Raw genomic sequence first — 26,942 nt, forward strand, 5'->3', positions numbered from 1 at the left:
CCTTCATGCCATCCCGCAGTCCTTTCGTTTTCTACCAAAACCGGCTTCCCTTCAAATTCCCGGGGCTCAACGTTCCTATCTTTATAATATTTTTGTTTCCATAATGCGTTTTCAGTCTTTCTCTCGTAGATAAATTCCTTTGATCTAACGTCGTCCTGAGCGGCTTTTCAAACATCATTTCGGCAGGGGATTTACCGGTAGTTGCATTTGTAGTATTTCGGTGAGTAATTAAAACATTCGCTAAATTTAACTGGTCCGGAGTCTTACATCTCCTTCCAGCATAAAAAGGCGTCTTAATCGTACGTATATAACGCTCAGAACCATTCGATTTGGGGCTATAAGAGGCCAATCTAAAATTTTTATGTTGTTTTTAAAAAGAAACGTTTTGAATTCAGATCCAGTAAACTGAGTACCGTTATCTGAGATAGGTAACCCAAATCTAGCAAAATAATTACGCAGATTATTTATTACACTCGCCGAATTAATATGTTAAAATTGCAACTTCAACCCATTTGGTGAAAGCGTCTACGCAAAATTAACCAATAATTTCCAAATATGGGGCCTGTCAAATCAATGTGTATTCGTTTCCAAGGTCGGTCCCACTAGTTTATATGCAGGCAATCATAATGGTTTGCCTATGCGACTCCTGGTAACCTCATCTATCACACAGGCAGCACCGATATCAAATTCAATAGTAAACTGCAGCCCATTTATCTTCGCATTTGTAGCTTTATAAGCAGGCGAGGTGTCTGTGGTAGAATTATTTGTATGGAATGCTTTCTACTCTCGCTATGTGGTTTGCTTTTCTGCACCGAAAGCATTTTACTTTTTTTGGCTGAAATTAGGTTTAAAACTTGATTTATAATTATTATGGTTGAATTTGTTAGCATTATGATAATAATAAATATTATTGAATTTATTTACGTTATTATTATTTCTAAAATAAGTATTTTAGGAACCTTGTGTAGGCTTATGTTTAATTATTTTATTAACTTCTGCTGGGTTTCCTTCTCCAATGAAGACAGTGCGATCGTTAAACGCATATTATCTTCAAAAGTGATATTTTATTCGGTATATTTTGACCGAAGTTCTTTGTTCAGCTCAGGTAACCCTACTCCTAAGATTGAAATATCTCAAGTGCCGGAGATATAAAATTACATAAATAACAAATACTTTTCAATTTGATTGAAAAATCGATAATAGTTTCACCGCCTCTTTTTAAAGTATAAAAATTATTGCGATGTAGGAAAATACTAGAAATATCCTTAAATATTTTTTCTATACTATCAAGTAAAGTTAAATATAATTAATGCTCTCTAAATTATTTGGGTAGTGGAAATTTTTTAATTAAATTATCAGTACCTATGTATGCTAATAACAAATTGATCAATATTTTTTATTATGATGAGTTCTATATTATATATATAGTCCTGAATATTTACTATTTCTTTGATGAATTCTAGAATATGGAATTGAGTAGAAGTTGATGTTTCTTCGTTTTTCTTCAGAAATATCTTTTCAAGTCTTCGTTAGGCATAGTATAATTTTAACCTTTTTATTTAATACGTCTCTTTTATAAAGAAAAAAATAATCGTCGCCAAATCTGTTTATCAAATAGTATTTATTTACGTATAAAAATATATTATGTTTACAATAAGAAAATATATATCCATATATACCTTTACAAAATTGTTTATCTATTTAATCTATTACAATAAATTGTAACTTAAAACCAAATTAACAAAATACAATTTATATTAATACATTAGTCTTCAAACCCGAAAATCCCTGACCCAAAAATTTTTTCAGGTAGTTCGGGTTGGAGCGCGTTTTGTATATTTTTATTAGAATTTTAAATTTAAATTTCAATAAATTATGATTTGAATTATAAGTTCTCTAAAGTATCATAGTTACTAATCACATTACCTTTTTAGAAGAAAAGGAACGCCATTCGTTACCTTCTTTTAGAGGTAACGGTAACGTGTTTCTTTTTTTTGAGTAATGATGAAGCACATTTTATTGTATTATAAAATTGCTTATATTTATTTTTTAAATTTTATAAATAATTTAAGCCCAGTTTTTAATTCACATCAACCACCAAATTCCTTCATTTTTCAAAAATTTGTTTCTCATCACTAAAGGTCTTTTTTGTAAAAAATATTTGCATAAAATATATTTATCTTCAGTTTTACAAAATATTTTGATAAATTATATTTGAGTAATTTACAATTAGAATTACGCATATTGGGGGCTAAATCATTTAACTAGGATAAATGATTTAAAAGATGAAAATAAATTTATATATAATAGATTCCGGTACCCTGGCAATGCAAAAATATAAAAAATTTAGATCCAGGGAGCAATTTTTTTTAAATAAATGATATTAGCCAGTTGAAATATCACAAGATGAGAACCTTTACTTGCTTCTCATATTCTTAATTTAATCTTGAATTTTTATAAATCTGGCCCAGGTTGGAAATGGATTTTAAAAAATCCAAACCAGACCTAAAGGTTCCATATTTGCAGGTCCCTGATATAAATGTTGAGCTAACATTTTAGATAACTATAATATAAATTTATTTCATTTCAGTGTAGATTATAAATATAAAACCAGATATTTGTTTGAATAACAATTTATAAAAAATTAATGGCAGAGAGAAAATTTAGAATTTTATTAAAAATTAATCCGTTTTTTAGGACGATTTTTTTTGTATAAGAAGGGGAGGGTTATCTTATCACGGCTCCAATGCAACATGATCCGTTACTATTCTAATAAGTTCCTTGGATGTGATAGATGACCTTGTTATACACCAAGTTGAGACAGAAGGTAATTAAGGAGGGGAAAATATATCAAAAGAATAATATTACTCATCAAATTTAATACTAGATTCATTGCTTGAGATATTATAGCATATTTTGAAAATTTTAAGATTTTCAAAACCAAATCGATTTATTGTGAATGCGAAATAGAAACATGGAACGAAACTTTGGAAAATTCGAGCGACTCAAATCGATCAATAGTCGTAAAATGACTAATTTAGTTGACTAAAAGGATTAATTTACCATCTTGATCGACCCAGTGACTACTTAATAAAGTGGTCATATGAAAAGATTTTTTTGTCAAAAATTATTGAAATTATTCTTTAAATATTCTTTGCAATTATAATGATAGAAGTGACCTCCTAATAATGAGCAGCGACCTGCAGAGGTTACATTTATACGGCCTGACCCAGATTTTTTTTAAATTTATTATATTTATTTTTATATTTAATAATGGCGATTTAAAATATTCAGTTCGGCCTGGCTAATTAAAAAACAAAATATGGCTCAGTCAGGGGTGTATTTATTCTTTATATTGTTTTAAAAATTATATTATCTACTATAGTGACCACTTTAAAAAGTAAGTGACCCTTTTGAAAAAATTTTTAATTGTATTTAAGCTGTTTTTTGCAATGATATCTGCTAAAGTGAGTGCTATTTATGTTATTTAAGGCTGTATTTAGTTTTCTTTAGCTGTCACTTTAGTAGATATCATTATAAAAACAGCCGAAAATATAATTTAAAATTTTCAAAATATAAATAATAAAAATCTTTTCAAAGTGGTTACCAATTATTAAGTGCAAAGAATACCTTAAAAAATAAAAAAAAATTCATATGGTCACGTTATTAAGCAGTCACTAAATGGATCGGCTAGCCAACGACATTGTCGATTAACTATTTGGTCGACTAAATGTAGTCGTTTAACATTAGTCTTTATAGATTATTATGAGTAAATTAAAATATATTAATTAATTTATAAAAGCTTAGAACCATAATGAACTTATATAAATTTGCTCAAAAAAACTCAAATAGAATAACAGTTCCACACTGATGGAATGAGAGATAAAAATAAACTGATAATTAGTACCAAATTGAAATTTGCTTTTTACTAGGCAGTGTTGTTAAAATAGCGCGCTACTTTTTTCAGTAGCGGTTGCTATAGCGCGCTACTTTTTTAAAAAAATAGCGATAGCAGTAGCTCGCTACTAATTTAGAAAGTAGCGAAGTAGCGCGCTACTTCGCTACTTTTAATTTTACATAATAAATACATCTAAAAATTATTAAATATATTTTTTATAAAATCAAAATTATTAAATATATTTTTTATAAAATCTAAAATTATAATCCTTTTATTTAATTTAATTTTGAAATTTATATTTATATTTAAAAATATACATTATTGTTATATATTAGATATAAACAGTTGTTAAATAGCAATCTGTATTTAATTTATATTTCGCGCATTCATTAAATTATATATTTTTGAAATTCCGTTATTGATATGTCCTTGCTTTTATCTTATTTTATATTTCATTTTACATTTTATATTAAGCATTATAAATCTTATTATGTGTGAGATTGTTGAAGATATTGAAATTTCTTTGGAAAATGAGCAATATAGATGATCCTTTCCCAAAATTCAAGAAATACTTTAACCTTGAAGAAAAAATTAATACTGGATATCGGTTTCGGTGCAAGATGTTCCGCAAAATTATCTCTTCAAATCATACGAGCAGCTTTAATTTGAAAAAACATTTAAAGGTAATATATTAAACAAATTTAATATCAATGTGTAGGCTAATCTTTAATTTTTAAAATAAATTAAAATCAAAAACCATCATTTTTTGTATATATTCATAAATTTTATCTAAATTATTTAAAACATTTTAAAATAGTTATTTTAATCATTTTTATGTACTTATCTTTTACATAATTTTTATTCTAAGTATTTTATAATTTTAGACTGTGCACACTTCAAATTATAAAGAGATTGAAAAATATCTCAAAAGTTTTGGGGTAATGGAAGAAGATAAACCCACTTCCAAATCAAATTTAATACAAACAAAATTAACCAATTTGGATTCATCAACACCTGGTGTATCCCAAAAATTGGCTGACAAAGTCATTATGAACTTTATAATAGATACAGTTCAACCATTATCCTTGGTGGAAAATGATTCTTTTATAAAGATGATAAACACTTTTTCTCCACGGACCAAGATATTTTGCCGGCAGACATTGATGGCAAGAATTTTGGAGAGCTTTAAGGAAATGAAAGAATCTTTGATATTAAATCTATCAGATGTCTCCTACGTCTGTACAACGGCAGATTGCTGGACTCACAATAGAAGGTAAAAATGTTTATTTTCTGATTTATAATATGTCATATTTTTAGAGCTTATTTAGGAGTAACTGCACATTGGATTGATCCTAAAAATCTTAAACGAAAATCTGTAGCGTTAGCTCTAAAGATAATAATTGGCTGTCAGACTTATGACATTCTAGCCAATATTATTGCAGAAATCCATAGGTCTTACAAAATTCAAAACAAGGTTTGTAAGATGATTACGGATAATGGGTCTAATTTCCTGAAGGCCTTCAGGTTTTAAATTTATTATAATTTTTTTATAATATGATATAAATAATATAGAATATTTGGGGAAGATAATAATAATAACAATACTAGTAATATTCCTGACAAAAATATTGAAGATGGAAAACAAGAAGAGGATGATGAAATGGAGTTTGAGATAATTGATGTTCATGACATCCTTGGTTTTAAATTATTTTATATTTAATTTTTCACCAATATAAAATAAAATTTATAATATTTAGGATCTTCAATAAAGTCGTCTATGTTACCTAGCCATCATCGTTGTTCCTGCCACAACCTAAATTTAGTTGCGACAGTGGATGCTGAAGAAGCATTATTAAATGAGGATTTTAAAAGAGTAACAAGATCTACATTTTCTAAATGCCAAGCTCTTTGGAATAAACAAAATAAGTCATCAAAGACGTCTGATATTTTCAAAAAAAAATTAGGACGTTATTTATTGACACCAAACACTACAAGATGGAATAGTGTTTACAATGCTATGAAACTTTTAGCATTGTTTCTAAATGAGAAAAAAATGGAAATGAATTATATATTGGCTCAAATGGGAATACAGTATTTTAATGTGGAGGAGCATACTTTTATTAAAGAATATACTGAAGTATTTTTAATTAACCTCTAGATGCTTTTTTTAAATCTAAAAATACTAATTTAAATATTTTTGATGATTTTTTTCATATAAAAAGTTTGTTTATTAAATTTAATACTGTGTTGCCCTCAAGTGCTAGTGCTGAACGATTATTTAGTATGGCAAAGCTTATACTTTCTAAACGTCGCTCTGGGGATGACAGTACCGAAATGTTATTATTATTAAAGTGCAATAATAAATAAATTATATATATATATGTAACAAATTATAGTCATGTTTTTATATCAATATTTTATTTGTGGAAATAAAGTTACGTAAAAAAAATATTTAAAAAAAAAATCAAAGTAGCGTTAAAAGTAGCTAATAGCGCGCTACTCATTTGAAAACGATAGCGGTAGCGATAGCGCGCTACTTTTTTTATAAAATAGCGGTAGCGATAGTGCGTTACTTCTAAAAGTAGCGTTTAACAACACTGATACTAGGAGTCGGTGTAGCCTGCCCAAGGACTGGCAACGTGCCAAATATTTTTATGCTGATATTTAAAAAAATTTACCAGCCAGGGTGGACAACTAGCACAAGGATATATTTTACGCTAGACCGAGTAAAAATTATTAAAGGCTGGGCCAAAAAACGCATAAAAAATTCCCACTGACTATTTCCAGAAGCCTTTCTCTACTTTATATCCTCCCTCCTCCAAATTCTCCTTAAAAATTTCTCAGTCATCCATTTATACTTTTAAAGGGAAGGTGCCTATTTTAAATTTTAAATATTTGTCATTTAATATTATTTAATTTATCCTCAATAATATAGCAAAATGAGACAAACATCTGCCTAAGGCAAAACTTAAGTCGATTTTTAAAGCTTAGCTCAGAAGTTTAAGCCATTTTAGAGTCGGCCCCGGTGAAAAGATTTTGCAACACTAATCGGTGACTTAAAAACTGCCCTATTATGATGATAGATTGCAATAATTTTATAAACGCTTTTTATTTAAAACTAAAATAAACAAAGGAATCAATTATAGCAAAAAATAATCAAATCTAACTTGGACCAATCTTTTCTTGAATAAATTCATATATACAATCTGTATTATAAGGTGTGGTGTATACTTTTAATTATAACCAAAAATGATCATTTTATTTCAACTTTATCTATTTAATAAATTATATTCTAATCCCTAGTGCATTCTATCCCGTATGTCTAAAAAGTGAATACTCGTTAACTAAATAATCATATATAAAATATTAATAATTCTTCTTTCTCTTGTATTCTCTTCTCTGCCTTTCTGTTACTTCATAACTACCACTACTAATGCTCGTGTAGCTATCGACCTGTTTATGCTGCTTCTTTCTCGAGATTTTTGCTTGAGATGATAAATTGTCAACGTATCCATGCCTTTCTTTGCTCCTAACAACTTTTGATAAACTTATGCTAGGTGATTTAAATTTATGTTCTTTGGCGTAGTTTTTACGTTTTTTAGCATGGTCGGAAGAAAACTTCGTAACTATGTTGGATATCGTTCTAATATTTTAGGAATTTCATATATTTAATAAAGAGATGCAAAAAGAAATTATTAAAGTTTAGAGATCATTTCCAAAAGTTCTATTACTGATAATAAGAAGTGTAATATAAATATTAATGCAAATGGTAAGATTTAAAATTGATTTAAAATTATAATCTGCTTACGGGTAATTCCATACCAAATCGATAACTTTTCGGCTCGACCTTTTTAATTTCGATAAAATTTGTATACTGAGAGAATATCATTAGAAAGCATCGAATCCAATATTTTAGCCTCCTAGTACTCATAGTTCCTGAGATATCAATGGTCAAAAGTGCCAAAAATGACGTTTTTTCGAAAAATGCGATTTTTTAAAGATAAGTTAAAAAATAATGATTTTAAAAATATAAGTTATATGTCAATTTATAACTCTATTAAGGGCCTTTTATTGAATATTAAAAAAATTTTCAAAATAATATTGTTGCGGTTTTTATTTAAGTTATAAATTTTAAACATGAAAACTCCAAGTGTTTCGCTTTCCAAATTTTTTTGAATTTAATATTTTCTTATTCTCTAACCTTATATCTATTCATAAAAAAATTTAAACTTGGGACAGCCATGGGTTTTTTAGTTATTGCGATTTAAAAAATCAAAAAATAAATATTATTTTCAAAAATAGATGGCGCGCCTTTATAAAATTACGCGTTTTGTTAAAATTATTATTTTTTTTAAACTTTTTTCCATTTTAAACATAAATAATAAGATTTTCCAGCATTAATAATTTTAAATTTCGTAAAATTATTTTATTAATTTGTAAATATAATAGATAAATAAAAATTCATGAAAGATATTACTTATTTTCGGGTTTTCCTTAAATTTAATTGTTTTGACGCCATGATAATTTCGTTTTGCGATAGATTATATGTACGCCCAGTAGCCGTTGATGGGTTAACTAAATAGTTAACCCATCAACGGTAAAATATTATTTTTTGGTATGTAAAGGAGATCTTGTGCCGCTGGATAAACAAAAGAATTTGCTGGTCCTTTAGGATGAAGAAAATTAATTTTTATTTCATCTCTAATTACATTCACCTCTTGTACAAATCCTAACCACCAATCGTTATCATACACACATGTTACATATCCTCTAATCTCATCGATTAACAGATCCTCAATCAAAAGATCTTCAAGTTGATATATTATATTCTCCACAACAAATGTCTGCGAATTAGAATATAGTTTAGTTTTGAGCTTAGTTAAACCAATCGGAAACACTGCGTGAATTTTTTATGTCCCAGGTATTGAGATAGCTTTACTAAATCTCTCACGTAGCCTCATCTCTTCTTCCTCATACTCTGGTATGGTGGCATAAGAAAAATTTATACCTTTTATATGCTCTTCCACATATTTATAAAATTGTAAAGCTTTGGGGGGGGGGGGGGTGTAATTATTTGATCAGTATAAGGTCTTTGTAAGCTTGCCTTGGCAACTAACCTTTTTACTGTGCCGCCTATGCCGTCGCAGGCACTTTACCATGTGCCGTAGAAAAAAAATGCCATTCTGCTTGGACACCAAAATCGATTTCATGGTAACAAACATTGATGAAGTTTTTCCTATTTTTATATTGAGCTGCTGAACCATGAAAAGTAGTAAATTTTTTCTGGTGGAGTGTCGAATTTATTTTTTAAAAAATTAATCAAATGCGATTGGAATAAATGGAATGAAACAGTATTATGAATTAAGGATTCCGATATTACCACAAAACTTAGGTTGTTAATTAGATTGCCTATTTTATAATAAATTGAGAATGGATGCAGCGTATGCGAAGTTGTCCAATGATGACCCCGAACTTCGTCTTGGACAATAAAGGAATAATTTTCTGAAAAGTCACAAATAATTAGATAGTGATTATTTTCTAAACTATTTTTAAGGTTATTGTAAATGAACTTTGTTGTTCACAAATAAATGAATGGCGTATGAGAATATTCATTTTATCGAAAAAATAATTAATAAATTCGTCTGAAGATTGAGAAATAGTCTCCAGAGTTGTTCTATCTACCGAAACCCATTGTTTAAACGTAATAAGAGCTATATCATTTTTTATAAATAATTTTTCAATGCGTTCTTTTAAGAGTGTCGATCCAGGACACTCGCTACAGTCACCAAAATAACAGGTTGGTAATGGGGGGTTGCAAATCATTCTGCCTATAACATCTCTATAAGTTGTTAATATATCCTCACCATTTTTAGTCAATGTTGCTAATTCACAGCCTAAAATCATTAGTTTAATATTCTGGTGTATGCTACAAACGCATACACTATGTGTTCCGCTAGCCCCTGCCAATATGCAATTTTTTGGTCTTAAGCTTGCGAATTTCGAAAATCCAATTGTTATGCTTGAATTACTCTCCTTAAAATGATTATATAATTCTTTTAAATTATTAAGAACTAGCCTTTTTTGAGCGTTCACTCGTTCCCCCTTTTCAATGATAGATATGCAATCTTTTTTTCCTGGTAATACCCTGCTAACTTCATCACTGCAAAAAAAACTTTTAACAATATCAACTGTTTTTTGATTGAGATATTGCAGGCTTTCGATTTGGAGTTGAAAGAATCCCCTTTTCTTCTAAAATGATTTTGGAATTATATGCCATATGATATGTAGCGTTGAATTCCGTTTTTATTTTATTTGCACTCCAATTAGGAGGCAGAATGGTCAGCAATTGATATTTTTTTATTTTTAGATAAATTAGGATAATGTAATTTCATATTGTTGAGTATATCATTATTGTCTTTTGTGTCCGATTCTGGATTGTTAATTATTATATCTGAAAGAGCTTTTGATATTTTTGCTATCTTTTTTTTGGATAATTTTTTTCAGTTAGTTTTTTTTTCTTAATAGGAGATATTCCAATTTCGTTTAAGGTTAAATTGATTGTATCTATTGATGCGGATGCTGTGGGGATATTATTTACATATTCGCTATCAGAATTTATATTTTCAATATTTTTTTGTGATAAATGCTTACGACATTTATCACAAATATAGTGTTCCGCCTATATGTTTGGAAATTGGGTCATCCACGTCGTGACTTTACGCAGGTTCTTTTTACAATTAAAGTGTTTAGATTCTTTAAAAGGATTTGCACATTTATATTTATACATTATAAATAATTTTAAGAAAAAATTAATATTGAAATATTTGTAAAATAAAAATTAATTAATATCAAGGCAGGTGCATGAAAACTTGCTATTATCTTTCAAAAATTAATTATATTTTCTTATATAGGAATTGTAACTATTTTTTTAGTAAATTAATCATTTATTATAAAAACTAATAATTTTTACAGGTTATCAATAAAGTAATAATAATAATAAGTAAGTCTATCAAATGATCTAAATAATATATTTTCATAATATTAATGCTGGAAAAACTTATTATTTATGTTTAAAATGGAAAAAAGTTTAAAAAAAATAATAATTTTAACAAAACGCGTAATTTTATAAAGGAGCGCCATCTATTTTTGAAAATAATATTTATTTTTTGATTTTTTAAATCGCAATAACTAAAAAACCCATGGCTGTCCCAAGTTTAAATTTTTTTATGAATAGATATAAGGTTAGAGAATAAGAAAATATTAAATTCAGAAAAATTTGGAAAGCGAAACACTTGGAGTTTTCATGTTTAAAATTTATAACTTAAATAAAAACCGCAACAATATTATTTTGAAAAATTTTTTAATATTCAATAAAAGGCCCTTAATAGAGTTATAAATTGACATATAACTTATATTTTTAAAATCATTATTTTTTAACTTATCTCAATTTTAAAAAATCGCATTTTTCGAAAAAACGTCATTTTTGGCACTTTTGACCATTGATATCTCAGGAACTATAAGTACTAGGAGGCTAAAATTTTGGATTCGATGCTTTCTAATGATATTCTCTCAGTATACAAATTTTATCGAAATTAAAAAGGTCGAGCAGAAAAGTTATCGACATGGTATGGAATTACCCTTACATTTCTCAAGAAACAAGAAATTAAAAATGTTTGCGAAAGCTCAAAAAAATATAAAATTCTTAGAACCCGAAATTAAAACACTAAAAAATGGGAAAATAATAAAGGGGATCGTTATAATAATATTTTCTTTTACTTGTACAACAAAACTTTTTGAGACGAGGATAATGTTTTGATGTAATTCAAATCTCGTAATATGTTATCGGCGGATGATATATCAAGATCCTCTTTGTCATCGTAAGGTATCAGGTCCTTTAAAAAATAACAATTGAATAGATAATCAGTATAGTTAATTTTTTATTACCGACGGAAAAAACGCATAGCCAAGAAGTCATAATCTCTATGAAAATTTTAAAGAGCAAAAGAACATTGAGTTATATTTTGAATAATATAAGAGCTAAAATATTTATTTGGTATTTTTCGCAAATTCTTATATAATAAGTGGAACCAGAACTCTCTTTCTAATTTATTGGAACCAAAGCCCATAAAATTTAAAGAAACAGATTTTAACAAAAAGAATATGAGTAATTTTTTTTTAATGATCAGACCAAAGTTAAGTCCTAGAGATACAGTATCGCAACAAAAATATAGTGGGTCTCGATGTACACACTTTAAATTTATATATTGTTTAATGTGAGATGAGTATTATCTAAATTAGAATTGTTAAAGGATTGTGATCAAAGGATCGACGATCCTGGATTTGATCCACTTTAAAGTTGATCTTTGATTGAGATTCTTTTATTAATGAACGTTCCTAAGATCCTTTTAAAAAATTATTTTTTACTTTTATAAAAAAAATTTTTAATCAAATTAATTAAAAATAAAAAAAGTATATAATATTTTAGCATCTACCAGAATTTCTATCAATTTCCCGCTGATTTTTCGTTTATATTTTAATAAAGACAACATTTATTCACAGAAGAATTTTCTTACAAATCAACTGCCGAAGTAGTAATGAAGAGGTAGAATTGTGAATCTATATTATCTACACCACCTTCAAACAATACATTAACTATAGTATAGCAATCCTAATAATTCCATTGGTAAATTTTTTTATTTTTAAATATTTCGCTATCTTTATAAAATTATAGTTTTGATTATAATACAATATCTAGAGGGGAGCTTACATTACTCAATATTAGAGGCTAGCGCCAGTTCAAGCCCTGGTAAAAATAGTATTGGGCTAGGCAACTTGTGCAAAATATTTTTACCGGCCAAACCGTAAGTTAGAAATTTTTTAAGCTTAAATTTGGACAAATTTATGGCTTTTTTTCATAAAAAATATTATACGGGCCAGGACAAAATTAATTTTCAAAAATTTCTATGGGCTGATCTGTCGACCTCTGCTCGATGTATATCAGATCTGCAATGCCCAGCCCATGGAAAAAAATTTTTGAAGCTGGACTGGGCAAAAAAATTAATGGGCCAGGCAAAAATTTTTTGTATATATATTTGATAAATTCCGATATTTCATAAAATGATATTAATGTTTTTAATTTAAACACTCCTCAAGATTATAAATAAGTGTTTATTTTGGTGTTCAACAACATATATTTTGGTTTAGGCCTTGTATTGTATTTAAAAAAAAATTCAAATCGGGCTGGGCAACCTTAGTAAAAAAATGAAACTGGATTGGACATTAACTTAATTCCCTCTGGGCTGGTAAAAATTTTGCCACTTGCAGACTTCTGATAAATATTACAACCATAAAATAATTAGTAATAATATTTTTATTTTACTAGTAGTGTCATTTAAAATTTATAATAAACAATCACTTTTAATCCAATACCAAAAACGAAAGTTAAGTATTTTTCAACATTATTATTTGTTTGCAAAAATACCAAATAAATAATACCAAATACCCAATGTTAGCTTCTCACAGAGATTATGACTCGTTGGCAATGCGTTTTAGTTGGAATTTTAATTGCGAAGATGATTAATTATACTATGTACAAACTTGATTAGCATTAAAATCTGTCAATCTTTTATCTAGGGCGTTATTCTTCAGACCAAATCCTTCCTTTTGCATATCATTTAGTAATTTTTGATGTTTTTCTTCAGAAACTTTATTATGATTATAAAATTTATTAATAAATTTTCAAGGTTTGGAAGAAAAATTAAATTTGTATTTAGTCTTTGTTGATTCTCAAATAACTATCTAATTAAAAATGATTATAATCCTAATCTGCCCTAGAGTGTTGAATTTATGCATATTTATTATTGATCCATACATCTTAATTTCTAAGCATTTTTAGTTAAAAAGCATTCAAAAACTTGTCTTCTTAATCTAAAAGAATTAAATGTGTAAAAATTTGAGAAGATCAAAAGCCTCATTGACAATCTATTATTTGTTAGTTAACAAATAATTAAAAATATCAGTATTTTTACCAGAGACATATGCAGGCCCGAATCAAATCCCGACCTGGTTATATGGGCCAAGTCTTAGATATGCCGCCCAGTAATAACCTCTATAAATCGTTTACCGAAAGAAACAATTTCGCAAAGAAATATGAAGATTGGACCTTTACCAAATCGTCAAAATTTGTTTTTAGCGACGAGTCTAAGTTTGTATCGGAACTTGAGAAAGATAATAGCCGTTTCTCTCAATTTTTAAGTCAAATGAACAAGGTTTGATCAGCGATTTTCTCCGATAATTCGTTACAAACTGTGCTCGTGTAGTTTTAAATTTTATCATTTTTATTAATCGTTGCACGTAAAATTTTGCATGCAGTTATATTTTGACCCAAATGATTTCAATATGATAATTTAAGTTAATTTCAAGATTCCAATGATGATTTAATAATCTATTTTGAATTACTAATTTCGAAGTTATGGCAATTTATATAAAATTATTATAATTCAAAAATCAAGTTTTTTTAAATTTCGTGTTTTAGTCAGTTTTAAATGGTTATAATCATAAATAATGTTAGAATGAAGGTAAAATCGTCTGCTTTTGAACATCTGCAAAAACAAGGTCATACTTAAATTCTTGATTTACATAAAGAAGGATAAAATTTAGCTACAGCTGAAAAACTCCATATAAGTAGAAAAATGATCAGACAATATTAATAAATTTATTAATTCCGTCAAATCTGCCTACATTGTGCTCAAAGGTGACAAGATCTATGGATAAACGCAATTTTCAACAAATTATCAGAAAAAATCTTGGATCAAATATTCATTTGACTCAAACGATAAAAAAAAGAGATTATATGTATCTCTAAGTGTAATTGAATGATTATTTAAGTTTTAAATTTTATACACTAACTGTGTACTTTTGTTTAATGATAGGCTAAGAAATCTTTATTAACAGTTAACTAAAATAAGAAACTGTAAAATGTATTTGTTGTAAGAGAGTCAGTTATTTATTTGGGACTTGCTCAATATTGCATTTAGAAATAAGTAAAATATATCGGAACCATGTCCGAAAGTCAAACAATCAATTGTTTGTATAAAAATGTGTATTATATTAACCCATGAATGGTCAACGTACCATATCTGCAACAGTTGTTATTTATTGATTTTTCACATATAAATTTTTTAAATTGAAATAATTTCTATAGCTCGAAGATTGTACTACAACATAAAAAAAGCATTTTTTAAAAAATATTTATTTTTGAGTATTCGGGACTATTAAAATGGCAAATGTTCTAGGCTCCCTCGTTGAAAGAGTATTTATTTTTTTAATGCAATTGACATAAATTTATTTCTTATAGATGCCTTAACATATTCTAATTAATTTTGGCCCATCATTCTATCTATTCTCGGATTTGTAATCATATGTTTTTTACTGTAGCATTTATGCAACGTTGACCACATAAAGGCTCAAAAAAGCAATTTTTCTAAAAAAAATTTGGCATAATATTTAATTATAAATTTTTGTTTATATTCTTACTAAATAAAAATACTATTTTTTCATCATAATATTTTTATTATTATAAAAAAAAATCAGAAAATTCATAATTTTATTCTTATTCTCATTATATTTTTCCATTTGAATATAAAAATTATTTGTAAAGTATTATCTCTAATTATACCCCAATGCTGCTTTAGTTAGCGATGAAGAAGATTTCGATGAAAACGATCTAACTAAAACACCAAATCTTCAACTAGATACAGCCGAGGAGATCGAAATCCAATATCTAGCAGACATTGATATTGTCTCAGAATCCTCAATATCTACAAATAAGAAAGCAAATTACAGGGTTTCCCATTCAAAAAAGGAAAAGTCCCAATCAAAAAAGGAAAAGTTCATAAAAGGAAAAGGGTTAATCATAAAAGGAAAAAGTTCAATCAAAAAAGGAAAAAGTTCAATCAAAAAAGGAAAAGTGTTAATCAAAAAAAGAAAATTCTCAAAAAAGTGTCAAACAAAAAAGGAAAAGGTTCAATCAAAAAAGGAAAGGTGTCAAACAAAAGTGGAAAAGTGTCAATTGAAAAAGGAAAATTCCTAAAAGGAAAGGAAAAGTGTCAATCAAAAAAAGAAATTTCCCATTCAAAAAGGAAAATCGTAATTTTTTCAAATTTTTATTTATTTTTGTTATTCCTTCTTAATTTATTTCTAAATTTTTTACTATTTCTTTACGTTTTTTTCTTACTTCTTTTCTCAATTTATTTCCAACTTTTTGCGATTTTCTTTACTTTTATTTTTCATACTATATCTTCTCTCCATTTATTTTTCTTCTCATTTTTGATAATTCTTTTGTATTTTTAAAAATAATTTATAAATTTAGGTCCATTTTTTTAACAATTCTTTACGTTTTTTTTCCATCATACATACAATATTCTTTTTATGATTTTTTCATTGTAATCTTTTACATACATTTCTAACCATTTCAATCTCTTTAAGTCATTTTTAATCTTTATTTTTTTGAGCATTCAATTTTTTCTTCTCATTTTTGATAATTATTTTTTAAAATTATAATTAATGTTTTTGGCAGACAATATAATTACAATTGCTAAATTAAATTAATCGTTTGGTAATAATGTACCTTTTTAAAATTAAATAAGTTTGAACTGTAATACCAAACGATATGTAAATTAATAAAATACAATCTTTTTTAAATTCTTATTTTTAAAATTATCAAAAATGAGAAAGAAAAAAATTGAGAAATGCTCAAAAAAATAAAGATTAAAAATGACTTAAAGAGATTAAAAATGTATGTAAAAGATTACAATGAAAAAATTATAAAAAGATATTGTATGTATGATGAAAAAAAAACGTAAAGAATTGTTAAAAAAATTGGGCCTAAATTTATAAATTATTTTTAAAAATACAAAAGAATTATCAAAAATGAGAACAAAAATAATTTGAGAGAAAATATAGTAAGAAAAATAAAAGTATGGAAAATCGCAAATAGTTAGAAAAAAATTGAGAAAAGATAAAGTATGAAAAAAAACGTAAAGAAATAGCAAAAAATTAGAAATAAATTAAGAAGGAATAACAAAAATAAATAAAAATTTAAGAAAAATTGACAAATAATTTTAAAAAATTACGATTTTCCTTTTTTGATTGACACTTTTCCTTTCCTTTTGGGAATTTTCCTTTTCCTTTTTTGATTGAACCTTTTCCTTTTTTGTTTGACACTTTTCCTTTTTTGATCGGACTTTTTCCTTTCTTTTTGGGAATTTTCCTTTTTTGTTTGGACCTTTTCCTTTTATGATTGACCCTTTTCCTTTTTTGATCGGACCTTTTCCTTTTATGATTAAAACTTTTCCTTTTTTGATTGGAACTTCTTTTTTGAATGGAAAACCCTGTAAATTTAAATAATTTAAAATGGAGAAAGATCCAATTTACACATCGAGACCTACTGCTAATGATAATGAATTATTATAGAATTTCAATTTGATTTAATAGGAAAAACTAAAATAGAAATATTTGAATTATTTTTTTATCAAAAAATGTATTCCCTGCTTGTGGATCAATAACATAATTAAACAAAACAATAGACCAAATTTTATTACAACCGAGTCAGAGATGAGAAGATTTATAGGAATTCTTTTACTGACTGAATATAATTCCTTACTAAGAAAGAATGTATTATTCGAATGACAATGATACCACCATACCAATCGTTAGGAATTCAATGACATTATATTTGGCAATATCAAAAGGAAACATTTATCTAATAACTCAACTCTTGATGAAGATGATAATATTTATAAAGTCCACCCATATTTAAATTTATTAAATAAAAGTTTCAACAATTCGGTATATTTTTATATAATTTATAACAAGACATTCCTGTAAAATGTTCAAAGATAAACCCATTCGATTTGGATATAAATCACTAGCCCTTGCTCCCTCCAATGGATATATATGTATTTGCATTTAATATATATCAAGGTAAAAATAAAAGCCCAATGGCTTCGAATCTTGGATTAGGAGGTATGGTTGTTACAAATTTACTCAAATTGTTCAAGTACCTTCTTTGCATTCTATTTACTTCGATAATTTTTTTACATCTCTAAGCTTTTATCGCATTTGAAGCATCTTGGATTTTTCAATGGGACTATAAGAAAAATAGACTTGAAAATTCTCGCCTAGAAACAATGAAGTTATGGCAAAAAAGAGAGGGGCTATTACGACTATCAATTTGAAAAGACATATGATTTGTAGATCGATAAAATGATAGTTCAGTGGTGACAGTTGTATCAACATATAAGGTTCTTAGCCCTCTATGAAACGTATCGAGATTCTCTTGAAAGATTTTCTCAAAAATAAAAATTACACAACCGAATATATAAATTCCTATAGTTCCCACATGTGCGATAACCTAGTGTCAACATAGAGAATAAATATATGAGGTAAAAAAATGGTGGTGGCCTAAGCAATTTTATTGATGTAGCAGTAGTAAATTCATGAAAGTTATGGAGTCGAGTGATTTCTGATGATAAAAAATCATTACTGACATTTCGGCGGGCAATAACTATTGCACTTTTGAAAACTCCCCAAGTAAAAAAATATATGAGTACAAGAATCCATCCTAGTCAATTTTCATCACTACACCTGAAAATTCTTATGGTCATCATGTTACAACTATTATCGGTAACAAAAGGCGACATTGTAAGCTTTGTCATATTTAGACAAGATATATATGTAACATGTGTCAAATACCAATACATATTGATTGTTTAAAAAAATTTCCTAAAATATAAAAATTACAAAATTGTATCTTATAAATATAAAATATGTAAATAAATTTGAAATATCTATCATTTCGATTTTTCGCAATAAAATAATTATATCTTATTTTTATACCCCTAATGGTCAACGTTGCTTTCCTATTTAGGATGATTTTTTTTGTGCCGATTTTTTAGTTAGACTAAAATTTGAAAAAATCAAGAATTTTCATCGGCTGGAAAAAATGTGACCATTAATTAAAATGGAAATACTTAAAATACAAAAAAGTGAAAAATATATTTTTACAAGAATTATACTATTTCGCCAATCATATTGCTGACACAGGCAATAATAAAATTTTAAATGATATAATTTATAAAGTCTACAACCACCCATTCTTAAAAGACCAAAAGCATACACATTTGATTATTAATATATATTTATAATATATAAGAATCTACATAACAATTTTAAAAAAATCTATATATAATCGTATCTAGGCAATATCAATCCCTGAGCAATAATGCCTCCCATAATATGTCATACAGAATTCAGAATTTCATTAGTGAATATTAATCTCTGATCTTGGTTTATGGCTAATTGTGGATCTTGGCCAGGGGCGGACTGGCCATAAGACCCAGTGGGCATTTTGCCCACGAGGCCGCGAGAAAATGTCGATTTTGAGGCCGATGAGAGGAAAATACCAAAAAAGAGGCCGGTAGGAAAAAAAATATTATGTTGTTCACATTATTTTCTCTTATCATTTATTTATTTTTAATGATATCTATTATTTGAATATAAACCTTCCCTGAGAAGAATTATCATGTCGTTTACTATATTTGAATGCATAAAATATCAATTACGTCGCTTGACGCTATATATCATTTATTACGTGCTTTTCGTTTTTTTTTCAAAGGAAGTGAAAACGCTTATGTTTGAATAGAGTGAAAGCTAAGTTTTCATTAATTTATATTATATTTATATACATTAATTTATTGTATATAGGAAACTATCTTCTTCTTAATTTATTGATCCTTTTGTGAGTTGGGCTTGAGTAGAGTGAAAGCTAAGTTTTCATTTATTTATTATATTATATTTTTATACATTAATTTATTGTAGAGGAAACTTTTGTGCGCCTAATATTTGTATTACAACAATTTACTGATCATTAGCAAACAAACATAATATAAGAAAAGAAACACATAAATTGAGATGTATGTAAATAGTCAAAAGTAAAAAACTTATTTATATTTCAAAGATAGTAATGTTTTTTTATTATTATTACTGGCTGGTAACATAACAGATTACTTTATGCTTTATATTAAAATACAATTCTTGAAAAAAATTATAATAAATTTTATTTTAGTTGAATTGATATATTTTCATATATGCATGAGCTGAAAAATTAAGAAAAAAAAATTCTGCTGGTCTCAAAGCAGCTGGTGCTGATCCAAAACAACTTAAATTATCTTTTTTTGATAAATCAATACCAAGTATTTCAAATACTATTACTTCATGTAAATAAACTATTTTTTTAGAGATATCAACAACTGTCTCCCATTCACCACTACCTGAAACAACTACCTTATCTACAACATCTTCATGTATTATGGCATCAGTTCAATCATTGCCACTATCCTCACACTTGTCAGAAGCAACTACATCAATAATGCCTTCAGATATTTCTCAAAGTGGATTATCAGAATTGGATATGCATACACATGAAAATTTTAAGTTGCAATTAACAGCCACTATATCTCAAAAACTTAGATTTTTAATGCAACATCCTATACAACCAATAAACATCAAATATGATAAATTATATTATCGAATGGTAATGAGTGAAAAAATACCTAGAAAATGGATTACCATAAAAATTATATGCAATAAAGCCCAAGCTGTGTACTGCTCAATCTGCCTGGCATTTGCAGTATGTGAAAACACTTTCACAACAGGCTCTACAAATTTTCGTCACATGCACTCAGTTATTAAAATACATGAAAATTCAAAAGTGCATATTAGTGCTGTCGAGGCCTACCTCAGAGCTTCAAAAAACCAGTCGTTTAATAATTCAATTAGCGTTAAAATATTAAATGAAAAAAATCGACAAATTCATAACAATATCCACATAATAAAACAAATATTTGAAATAATAAAGTTTTTAGGTAAACAAAACTTACCATACAGATGATCAAATGCTACCGAAACACTTAGCCTCTTTGATAATGAAAATTTAAATCATGGCAATTTCCTGGAAATGATCCGTATTATATCAAAGAATGATCAAATACTTAGAGATCATTTAGAGAAGGCTATTTTAAAAAGCAAACGTAGAAAAGATACGCTTAAACTATCTAACAAATCAAAATCGAAGGGAAGAGGTTCTCTCATAACCTTGTTGTCAAAAACAATGTCAACAAAGTTATTGATGTTGTTCTTGATCAAATCAGGAATTTAATAAAAAGGAGATTCGTAACAAACGGTTTAGTTTGCAAATGGATAGTACTCAAGACATTTGCGTTTATGATCAAGCAACCATTTGCCTACGATACATATATAATGGTAAAATAACAGAAAGGCTTTTTGCACTTACAAAAGTTACGAACTCTTCTGGAAAAGGATTTTTTGATATCTTGAGTGAATGCTTTTTAAAACATGGAATTCAAATGAGAAATATAATTGGAGAATCATTTGATGGTGCTGCAAATATGCGGGGGGAATTTGTTGGGTTGCAAGCTCTTATTAGACAAGAGGCTCCAGGTAGCTTGTATATTTGGTGTTATAGTCACATATTAAATCTCTGTATATGTGATTCATGCGATAATATTGAAGGCAAAATTTTATTTGGATTATTGAACAGACTAGCAACTTTCTTTGGTGAATCATATAAAAGGATGGACGCTTGGGTGAAACAGAATAACTCAACTGGCCAAAATAAACTGAGAAGGCTGCAAAAAATAGGTGAGACAAGGTGGTGGGCATGTGAAAAAGCCTTTAAATGGATATATGGCAAAGAGAACTTACTTCCAATAACGATAAGTGCACTTCGATTTATAATAGATAATAAATCATTTGAGGCAAAAACCTCATCAGAAGCGCAGTCGTTGATAGATAATTTATGTAAATTTAAGACTCTTAGTACAGCTGTAATATATTTAGAAATTTTTAAAATAATGGGGCCATTGTCATTGTATCTTCAAACCAAAAATTTAGATATTTTGTCGGCATGGAAGATGATAGATGATGCTAAGTCTTCTGTGTCATCGATTACTATTACATCAATTCAAAATAAAGCAATAAAAATGGCTTCTGATTTAAATGAAACACTTTCATATTTAAAGCTTCCGGAGAGTATCTGTGTACAGACTGCTCTGCCAAAAATTCTAATAGGATGAGCAAAGAGAATATATAGTGATGAAGGCCAGGATGAACGTCCTCAAGAATCGATTGACCTTTATAGGGTTGAAGTATTTCGTCCTATAATTGATCAAATTATAAACAGTTTGTCGGAACGCTTTTCTGCAAATAGAGAGCTTATTTTGAATGTGCGATATTTGCATCCAAGGCATTTTGATGACATAAATAGTAAAGGTATTTCTGAAATGGCCTTGGAAAAACTGGCGCAATTGGCAAATATATCGAGTGATAAATTACATAACGAATTGTGTTCATTTTCTAGTGTATTCAAAGATTTAATAGCAGAATTAAATGAAACGGACGATAAAATCTTATGTACAAGTGAGGAGTCGAATGAAGAAGATGGAATATTACAATATGATAATAACTCGAAGTGTGATAAATGTAACAATTGTTTAATATGCGTGTATGAAATTCTTAAGAGGTATAATATGCATACAAGTGCATACACTAATTTATTTTTGGCGTATGAATACATTTTAACTTTATCATTTACGCAGGTTAATTGTGAGAGAACATTTAGCAAATTGAAAATTATAAAAAATAGGCTGAGAGCTAATATAGGCCAAGAAAAATTAGAAGCGTTTTTAATGATGTCAGTTGAACGAGAACTATTATCGCAGATTGAAATAGAAGATATTCTTGTTTATTTACGCAAAGGTTCAAAGTTAATGAGAGATTTATTAACATAAAAATTATATATTATTAATTCATTTATTTAAATCTTATTTATATCTATTACAATACTCTAATTTTAAAGTGCAACAATTTTATTCTCTGTGCAATATTGTATAATTGTTATAATTTTATATGTGTAATTAATTGATTTTATATATTGAGTATGATGTATTATATTATATTTAACATGTGATGTATGATTTAATTTTATAGTGCAATATCCTTGTAAATCTAATATAAAATATATATGTGCAATGAATATTTTTTTATATGTGCAATGAAAATTTTTTAATATGTGCAATGAATATTTTTTTATATGTGCAATGAATATTTTTTTATATGTGCAATGAATACTTTTTTATGTGTTCAATGAATATGATTTTGGATGTGCAATTTTTTAAAATAAAATATATGATTATCGTGTCATTATTCTTTTCTTTTTTTAAAATTTAAAATGTTTGAACCTATAAAAAATAACAAGTAATAAAAATTTCCCACGAGGCCGTAACGTCACCAGTCCGCCCCTGATCTTGGCCTATGGATAATTGTGGATCTTGAAATATGGAAAATCATGGATGTGATGGTATAACCACAATATTTAATGGAAAGGGGGGGGGGGGTTCAAAAGAGGTCAATCATGTCTAGATATTATGCCAACAGTATCATACACGGGAGCTGAGTAGGGTGTATTTTGTTGTTAAAAATTTCTCTAGATCTTTTCAGACTTAATCACATCTTGACCAATTAGATGCTCCAGAATTGCATCTGAAATATCTTAGTCAAGATCCACAATTAACCATAAACCAAGATTAGAGTTAATATCCATTAGTTCAAGAATTGATATTCCCTAATTACGATTATGTAATGATATTTTTAAATTTTTTATAAATAATTTTTATAATCAACTGTGCATAGGGTGGAAATAATGTAAATTTTATAAGTTACAACACATATATAATCCTCAATAAATGTCAATCATATTTAATTTATCCAATGGTATTCTTTATAGGAATATTCATCCAATGGTATTCTTTATATCAGTATTCTTACAATGATATTTATATACCAATATTCATCTAGTAGTATTTATTTCTTTCATATGACTACATTAATCTATTTTGCTTTTTCTTGGGTTTATAAAATTAGATATGTCCAATATAGGTATCAATTGATATATAATCAAAACCCCCCCCCTACCCCTTAATGGGCGATTCTAGATCTGGGGTTAGGAATATTTTTACTAACATAAAATATCGATATGGGTATCAATCAGATAAAAGTTAATTAAATAGTTTTTGACTGAAATAATAATATTCAAGCTTGTGTTCATAGGTTGGACTTAAAAATGGTAATTTATATTTTTCAATTAAATAATTTAAGCTGGGCTTAGCTAAAAAAATAAAATATACATTTAATTTTTGCTAGGCACATGCAAAATTTTTTAAAATATTTAGAGCTCTACCCTATAGACAGCATGCCACTCGTCAATATTATTTAAAGAATGGGTGGAGGAATAAATAGGAAAGGTATTAAATTCAACATTAAATAAATGGATCAAACTATAATCATGCGATAATATGCATAAGTCAAAATTTAATGCCTGGTATTGAAAAAAAGAATTAATTTCAAGCCCAACTAGAATTTTTATTTTTTGGCCTGGCCTTGTCCCAATTTCTTAAATTTTTGTTATTTTGAATAATTGCATTTTGAAAATTGTTTCAAAGAGCAATTTAAAATATGAAAAGTATATGAATATTAAAAATACTCTAAATTTTTTAAAAATGGGTCTGATCTAGATTTTAATTTTTAAGAATGGCATAAATTACTAAAATTATATCTTTTATAGGCTTGATCCAGGCCAGGATCTAGGACCTCTGATAAATATTATTTTTACAGGAATATTGATAAATTCATCTTGATAATATAAAATAATGAACTTTATATGGGCAAATAGTGATGCAAAGTTGGCCCATTTGAGTTGATTTTTTAAAATGGCTTACCCAATATTTTATCTAAAAAAATATTACGCAAGCCTGAAGATTTTGCTCACAGGTGGCACTTTGGACTTATATTAGCAAATCGAAACTTTCTGGCTAAAATTATAAGTTTGTCATTTTTAAAAATTGGCTGAAATAGAGCAATTTAGCATCAATATTGGCAAATATAATATCAAATGTGAGTAGTTACAACAAGCCTCATTAAGTTATTTATTTATAAAACATAAAATATATATATTATTTTAAAAAATTAAACTTTTTTCAAAAAAATCAGCCAGATTAGTATTTGATTCCTTGTAAAGAGGGCATTCCCTATCTGTGTTAATATGGCCCCATTTCTGACATTTTAAACATCTGACATTCCTAACACAAATTCCAAATGGCTGATCTATTAGCAAATCTGTTTTACCTTTGAGATAGCTAAGGGGTGAAAAAATAATTAAAATGCCATATTCAAGCAAAAAAACAAAGGAAAATAATGTATACTTTGTTTAATAATATATTACCTGCAGTGTTATATTAAGATAAAGGTGGGGGGGGGGGGGGTTTAAAGGAGCATTTTTGCCTCATAATTCTTTGTAACATTTGATTTTATTAATAAAAATTATTTTTTTCATATTGTAATTTTTTTGAACCCATTAAAACAAAATCTTAGATACATCACTGATAATCTGTCAAAGGTTGACTAATAAAGAAATTTGATAAATAATATATAATTTTTTTATGAATTTTGATTTACCTTTCCCTAGGTGCACCTCTCTGCCATTCAAATTTGTATTCAACTTTTTTCTTTTCCTCTCCTTTATTATCAACTTGAACAATGTCTTTAGAATTTGCTACTGGTATAGGATTTAAACTAACTAATTCATTTTCATTTGGAATTTTAGCAGCTTGTTTAGGAGCTCCAGGAGGTAGATCATACATAAAACTTAAACCCAACTTTGCTTTATCATCACCCAACAATTGTCTAAGTTTGATTTAAAAAAGAATATTAAATCATAGTAAATCTATTATTTCTTATAGTTAAATATATTATCTATTATGACGATAATTATCTACCTGTGTTCAATCATCTGCTGTTCTTTTTGATATAGATTTTTCATATCATTTTCATAGGTTACCTTCTCTTCATTTTTTTGTTGAGCCATGAAGACCTTTATTTGTAAATAAATATATAAATCATCGAGTCAAATTACTCTCTTTAGGTTCCATATGGCCCCAGGATGGAAATCCTTTTTACACATATAATTATTATATCCTTTTCCCATTGCTTCTTCTATCTAAAATCGCAATTTAATAAGAGGATAGGTTACTAAGATATATTTATAGGTATAAAGATTAGTGCTAAACCCTGACCAGACAAAAAATAGATAAATATAGTGTTGTTGAACGGCTCAATTGGAGCCGATTTTTTAAAAACGGCTAACTCAATATTTTATCCAGAAAAATATTATGCAAGCCTAGAGATTTTTCTTATAGAAGGCACATAGGATTGAACATCTATTAATCGAAATCTCTACACTTAGGCAATATTTTCCTTGCTATAATGTTGAGTTAGCCCTTTTAAAACTCGGCTCAAATCGAGCCATCAACACTAGAAAAATATGATTTAATAAGGGAGTGGAAGTCATTTGTTTACCAAAATCTTGGGAAGGGGGTAAACTCCTATAAAAAGAGTGAGAGTTGGAAGTAAATCTAGGATATTTTATTCTCTCTTGTAGACACTGTAGAATTTGATATATGAGAGTCTTCTAATAGCCGGAGTGTCTGCATGAAGTTTTATAGGGGAGGAAAAAATATTTTGGCTAAATGTAGAAAATACTAGGACATTTTTGTTGGAGAAAATTTCACATAATATATTAGGTTTTTTTGTTTTTGTTATAAAAATATGCATTTAAATTATTTATATACACCATGAGCTATAAAACTATAAGCTAACACAGAGTTTGGGAGTGGGGGGGGGGAGGGGGGGGGGGTGTTATAATTGCCTCTAAATATCGTATGATTATATATGGTGTCTTCTAGTAATTTGGAAATATTATAACTGAAAATAGGAGATCAATTATTTATTTTTTTTCTTTTTCTACATTTCATATCAAATGTTTGCATCTTCCAGGAATAGGTCTATATTATAAAAATCAGATAATTTTGCTACCATCTTACAAAACTCATCCTGTGATATCTTTTTGTTG

At 27.5% G+C, this 26,942-nt stretch overlaps 1 protein-coding gene across 1 annotated transcript; it reads right to left on the reverse strand.

Annotated features, from left to right (window-relative positions):
• Positions 1 to 7,107: 7,107 nt before the first annotated feature.
• On the reverse strand, positions 7,108 to 26,065 carry LOC135931842 (corepressor interacting with RBPJ 1-like). The gene is made up of 7 exons (XM_065469150.1): positions 25,947 to 26,065; positions 25,810 to 25,904; positions 25,490 to 25,717; positions 25,007 to 25,170; positions 13,496 to 13,602; positions 11,675 to 11,790; positions 7,108 to 7,541 (listed from the first exon to the last, which is right to left on the reverse strand). Exons 1-7 carry the CDS (start codon positions 26,016 to 26,018, stop codon positions 7,265 to 7,267), a joined length of 1,059 nt encoding a protein of 352 aa, XP_065325222.1. The 5' UTR covers positions 26,019 to 26,065; the 3' UTR covers positions 7,108 to 7,264.
• Positions 26,066 to 26,942: the final 877 nt, after the last annotated feature.

The sequence above is a fragment of the Gordionus sp. m RMFG-2023 genome, chromosome 1, assembly GCF_954871325.1.
Source record: "Gordionus sp. m RMFG-2023 chromosome 1, tfGorSpeb1-WG-v2, whole genome shotgun sequence".
NCBI classification, from domain to species: domain Eukaryota; kingdom Metazoa; phylum Nematomorpha; class Gordioida; order Chordodea; family Parachordodidae; genus Gordionus; species Gordionus sp. m RMFG-2023.

Bases quoted from the DNA above. Each gene is read 5' to 3' on its own strand.
- LOC135931842 (XM_065469150.1), bottom strand. From the start codon at position 26,018: ATGGGAAAAGGATATAATAATTATATGTGTAAAAAGGATTTCCATCCT. The intron at 25,171-25,489 runs GTAAATCAAAAT...TTCACCCCTTAG, and splicing joins AGAGGTGCACCTAGGGAAAG to CTATCTCAAAGGTAAAACAG. The intron at 7,542-11,674 runs GTAAAAGAAAAT...CTAAAATATTAG, and splicing joins CAAAAAGTTTTGTTGTACAA to AACGATATCCAACATAGTTA.